The sequence below is a fragment of the Zonotrichia albicollis genome, chromosome 16 (assembly GCF_047830755.1).
Source record: "Zonotrichia albicollis isolate bZonAlb1 chromosome 16, bZonAlb1.hap1, whole genome shotgun sequence".
Lineage (NCBI taxonomy): Eukaryota > Metazoa > Chordata > Aves > Passeriformes > Passerellidae > Zonotrichia > Zonotrichia albicollis.
Window position 1 is genome coordinate 7,517,552 of NC_133834.1, and position 6,040 is coordinate 7,523,591.

The window sequence follows — 6,040 nt, forward strand, 5'->3', positions numbered from 1 at the left end:
CAATTTCAGACTGTCACTTACAGGATTTAGTATACTCCAGATAAAATCAAGCAATGGTTTAATTGTTCTAGGTGATGAAACAGGAGCTCACAATGGAGAAAATGCCAGAAGATGGGGCTTATGTGAGAGGCCTTTTCTTGGAAGGTGCACGATGGGATAGAGAATCCTTGGTAATTGGAGAATCACTACCAAAAATCCTCTATGATCCTTTGCCCATAATATGGCTGAAACCTGGAGAAAGTTCCAAGTTTCTTCATGAGAACATCTATTCATGCCCTGTGTACAAGACAAGTGAAAGAAGAGGTGTCTTATCCACCACTGGGCACTCAACCAACTATGTTCTGTCCATTGAACTGCCTTCTGACAAGCCCCAGAAACATTGGATAAATAGAGGTGTGGCAGCCCTGTGCCAGCTGGATGACTGAGAGGGTGCAATATTTGGATTGTAAAGATCTGCTTTACTCCTCAATGGCTGTATGGCTGGTTTGTTTGGTTTTTGTTTTTTTAATGAAATCGGGCCTAAAGAGTTTTGATGCTGATTTTACTGGGAATCTACTTTACAACTCTTGCAAAAAGATTTTGGATTTGCCTACCACTTCTGTGTCTCAGGAGTATATAGGACAAGGAGGGAGGAGATGAGAATATTCTGTTGTCAACATATGAGACCAATCCTCCAATCCTCAGACAGAATGAACTCCCCAAGCTGTATTAGAAAACTGTGGTCATTCCTTGATGATGTGTCAGAATTTCCATGGAAAACTTCTCCACAGCACGTGTATTGGGAGCTGCCATTTCTCAGAACAGGATGCTTGACCCATATGACTTCTTTTTTCTCAGTATTATTTACCTGCACATTCCAGGTACCTGACACATGGAGCTGTTTTCTTTCTCCCACAGGCTCACTTTACTTCCTGCCAGCAGCCCAGCCCCACACAGCCACTCAGCCCCCACTATCTCATGGGCTGAGATAAAGACAGTTTAACAGGGAAAGCAAAAGCCATGCACACAAACAAGGCAAAACAATGAATTCCCTGCTTCCCACAGGCAGGCAGGTGTTCAGCCATCCCCAGGAGAGCAGGGACCCATCACATGTGATGGTGACTTGGGAAGCCATCACTCCAAATGTCCCCCTCTCCTCCCCCACTTTACACACTGATCAGGATGCCACGTGGTCTGCAATGTCCCTTTGCTCATTTGGGGTCACCTGTCCTGGCTCTGTCTCCTCCCACCCTCCCAGGCACCCCCAAATTCCTCCCCAGCCTGGCAGTATGAAAGCAGAAAAGGCCTTGGCTCTGTGCAGTCCCTGCTCAGCAATAACAAAAACATCTCTGTGTTATCAGTCCATGGTTCAGCACAATCCAAAACACAGGCCCCATACCAGCCTGAGTGAGGAAAGCTGACTCTACCCCAACTTCCTCATCTTGCTCTCTTGCATGCTGGACTAACAACTGCCTGAAATTTTGTACTTGTTTAAGCCCTTTCATCAGAGTAGCTCCAAGTAGCTTGCAAACATTAATTAAAAATAAAATAGCCCGAACATCTTCAAAGAGCTGTGCAGTGATTAACTAATCCCCACAGCATGCCAAGAAGGTACTAAAGATGCATCATTAGACTTGTTGTGTACACAGGACAAGAGAAGCACAAAGATCAAGGCAAACATTAAAAAAAACATGCACTAAACAGACATCCGCTAATTTGGGGTCTTGTATTTTTTTTCATTGCCCAAATTGCAGCATTTTAATGACTTGCTGGAGGCCTCACACAGCCAGAGATTCAGCCAGCATTTGGCAATTCCCAGTACCCTGCTCCAAGCATTAAGGGGGATGCTGCTACAACTCCTTAAAAGCCACAATTCTTGTCACAGGAATCTGTCTGTTGTGTTGTCCTTAGGTGGAATCAGTTCGTTATTGTTTTATTAACCACTGGTTTGTTTTATGCAGCTATTCATAAAACAGTAACTGTTAAGAATGGTGCTGCAAGGCCAGGCAGAAGTGTTGGGGGTGTGCTGGGCAGTGCTGCTCTGCAGGAAGGTGCTCAGGTAAACAGCAGCTCCAGGCACCACTCCTGACTCCTCATCAACAGCCCAGCACCAGGCATTTGGTGCAAATTGGTATGTGGGAGGAGAGCAAAGATGTCAGGCCAGGACACCTAAAGGATGTTTGTTTTAATAAAAGGGGCAGAGATGTGCAGGTGTTTCAAATTACTGAGAGGAAGAAATTACTCTTAACAAATTAGACTAAATGTTATTTGGCATCTATACCAAAATAAAACTTGTTTATGAGTGTTACAGCACACTCATCCAAACAGACAACGGTTTTTAAGAAGAGAATCATGTTTCAGTAGATTTATAAATAAATTAATTAAAATTGGTCCTTGAAAAAATTATTTTCTTAGACTTCATAAGAGAGATAATTTGTAGTTTTCATATAATTTAAATTAACAGAAATGTATTATACATTTTAAAAAGCATTGTGGTGATTACTGCATTTTTGTATTTTATCTAATTGTAGTAATTGCATCAACAGTTGAGATCACTAATTAGGTGACTGTGGTGTCAGAGCTCACAAACCATCATGAGCTTCCTGATGTGGAAGCTCTGTGTGCAGAGGCAGGACCTGGCTGTTAAATCCTTCCCTCTGGATTGATCAGCTCAGTCCCTGCTCTCAGAAGGATCTTTCTGCTCAGATGTAGCTTCTGTATCAAGGCACTGGTGACACCTCACCTGCTGAAAGGGAGGCTGGGCCAGCTACAATTAACTCTAAAATGAAGGTTTCTCAATTCTCTTGTAGATCATACTAGTCTTGCAAACAGTCCTCTAAATTAAACCATTTTTTAAAAGTCAGATCCACTAACTAAATTATATTTTATGGAGATCAATTCTTTTTAAACTTAAAAATCTGTGTAACAGATTACCATATGGGTTGCTTGTTAACCCCTTTTTGTGAGCAGTAATTGATAGTTTATTAAATGACACAGTTGTGGTTCTTGTGAATATACAGTGACTGTGCTATGACATGTGTGCAATGTCCTTATTACTGTGTTGATTTTCTAAATGCTGCCTGTGTGCTGAAGTTTAGATTTGATATGAAGGCATCTCTTGGAATATCATTACAGATGTATTTTAATCTTTTGTAGACATGATAAAAATATATAGATAAGAGAGGAGTCTGTGAGAGAGGGCTTGTGCATCCCCTTCCCCAGGGAGCAGGCATGGCTGACCTGCTTTAGCTGATGCTTACAGCACTACATGATTTCCTAGGCTGCCCTCCCTAGTACAGAAAAGTAATGGAATTTACTGTCAAGGGATATCTGTCTTAAGAGATAATTTTCTGTGGTTCTTTGAAATGAGCTTCCCAACCTTATTTTCTTAGCATTGTCTAAACCTTCCTGGAGAATGATAAACTGGCTAAACATTAGAATTCACAGCCTTTCTTGGCTGAGATGCATTTAGAAAAAAGAAAAAGGCAGCTCAGCTGCTAGTTGGACATGATAGAAATGTGAAAAATTTTTGGACAAACTAAGTACCTTGTAATAATAGTATTAGAATCCTTGGATTGACAGGTTTAGAATTTTCATTTCTTAATTAGAAGCACTCATTAAATAAGCCACAAACCCCACTTGTAATTACTTCAAATGGCAGATTTACAGCCTTGGTAATAACTCAAGGCAGATGGAAAAAGTGCATTACAGAGCAAGAGGTATTTTTCCCTTAGCAGAGACAGATTTCCAGCTAGGGATGCTGTAAGACAGACAGGGTTTGTACATTTTCTTAAGAGACTGAAACCTTCCTCTGATCTGTACAAAAATTCTTTTTAGAAAGTACTATCCCTGTGGGTTTTAACACTGCTGGGCTGTTAAAGGGAACATTATACAATGAAAAAGCAGAAGACAATACAAAGACTCCAAATTTTTCCACCTACAGCTAGACTATTGTGCCTAATGGGATTAGAGTTACTGGTGAAAGTTGCAGGTCTCTGCTCTAATTGGCATTCTTGGAAATGAATGTACAGGTATGATCAAATAAGTGACCTTTCTGTCTGTGGATAAAAGATGGATGTTACTGGTACCATTTCTGATGGGTACACAGTAGGGCCCAGGAGAGTGAGGTCCAGCTTGCCTTTTTCTTTCTCTGCCATCTGAAAGGTATTACATGAGGCAGCTGGTATGAGTGGGAAGGTGGATCAGGTAACCTTACCTGTTCTGGTGCTGTGATGCTGCCCTGGGGAGCTGCTGCAGCAAAATGAGCATTTCCTCACCCCAGACCACATGGAGGGGGACATTCAGTAAGGAGGTGCCATGTCCATCTTCTTAAAAGGTTGTGTGCTTGCTAATGTTAATTGTAGGTGCACAGCTTCATGAATTACAGGCTCAGTAATGATGGATTTAGGGACAGAACTTGCAGAAAGGAGGTGTTATTTAGGTATTCAAGGCCAGGTACTGTGACAACAAATTATCACTGCCTTGCCTACCAGTGGGCTTGCAGGAGAGTTCATGCAACTGACTTGGAACTTTTATTTCTGAAAAATATAAAGTTAATGCCATCATTTTCTTGTAAATTATTCTAAAGCATCTCCTGACTAGGGTGATAAATTGGAAAATGACAGTATTTACTGGAAGGGGAGTAAGAGAAGGTGCAGCAAGTACAGGACAGAGTGTACACTGCCTGGGTGAATCCAGGGCATTAAAATTCTGCAGAAAGCAGAGGCATTTTAGGACAACCTGTTTTTGCAAGTAAAATTAATGTGCAGGAATGACATATTGGGCAATCACTGGGATACTTCTTGACAGAAGTTTAAGGGCCTTGGCATCTAATACAAGAGTACCAGCTGAGATGTCTGCCTACCTGCTGCACTGAGCTGCAGATGAATTTTTTTATGAAACTCCCTCAAAATGGTAGTTGGTCAGTTTGACCTCCAAAATCAAAGGACTCTAGTTAGATTCTCCTTTCCATACTGACTAACTTAAGCTATGAAAGAAAGGGTTTGTGCTGTAGACTTGAAAAAAGAGCTGATCTAATCCTTCCTTCAGCTGAACAGCCTGAAGTTTTAACAAATTTCAGTCTTTGCCTTCTGGTGATGGAGAGTAATGAGGATGAAGCACCAGTTAATAATTTTTCAAACCCTTTGAAGAATTATTAGGCTGTCCAGAATTTTAAGGCACCTCAAATAATGGGATGCTGTTACTTGCTAGTTTCTCAGTTCAGAAAGTGGATACTCATTTGAGTTACTTGAGGGTATTTGAACCTTTAAAAAATTGCTTCTTTGCATTTTCCTTCAGAAGTAGACTCAAACTCCTGTTGCTATTTCAATTTGGTGTAAATCTTCTGTAATTTTAGGGCTGTTCTTTGGAAATAATCTCCATCTTACAGCATGTGCTTAGGAAAGAGTTGTGACTATAACACAGACAGTAAATTTAGACTCTCATTTCCATGGCTGTTTATTCACCTGATGTGTCAGAGCATCAGTACCTTCATTAGTCACATGAACTTCAGCAATTCAAAAGATTCAAATGATTCATGACAAAGAGTGAGCTTAAGCTTCCATTCAAACCCCTTGCCTCTGCACATTTTGGCTGGGCTCAGTTGATGCATCCTTACTGGTGTATCACAATTAGGATATCAGGTTAACCTTATTTAGACTTCTTTCAATGAAGAATTAAGCAGTGTGTGCAATCATGTTAATATTTTTTTCTTTTTTTAATGCAATTCCCCTTTTCCTGGGCTAAAGGAGTTTTGTTTTGTGTCTTCCTGGCAGCAGTAAATTTGCAAAGCTTCCACTGACAGAACAATGGCATTTCACCTGGTACTCCCTACATGAGGCATTCTCAGGAAATAATTATATGGGAATAGAGACCTTTGTGGACTGGAGCCATAAAGGTAGTGAGAAATTGGGCTAGCCAGTACCTGTCATGCTGATTCACTCTTCTCATTGTTTTCTTACACTTTTCTCATCTGCTTGTACTTTTTTCACTCTTAAAAGTGCATTCTTTGGGGAGGGACTGTCAGTCTGTTCTGCACAGGACCAGTTCTAACTTACTTTTC

General features: G+C 40.9%; 1 protein-coding gene across 8 annotated transcripts in view; it reads left to right on the plus strand.

Moving 5' to 3' along the window:
* DNAH3 (dynein axonemal heavy chain 3) overlaps positions 1-4,919 on the plus strand; it is a 56,347-nt gene extending 51,428 nt beyond the window's left edge. For all 8 annotated transcript variants that reach the window (XM_026793695.2, XM_074552919.1, XM_026793696.2 and 5 more), the window contains one exon: positions 72-4,919. In XM_026793695.2, coding sequence (XP_026649496.2) covers positions 72-425 — 354 coding nt within the window. In that variant the 3' untranslated portion in view covers positions 426-4,919. The remainder of the gene's footprint in view (positions 1-71) is intronic.
* Positions 4,920-6,040: the final 1,121 nt, after the last annotated feature.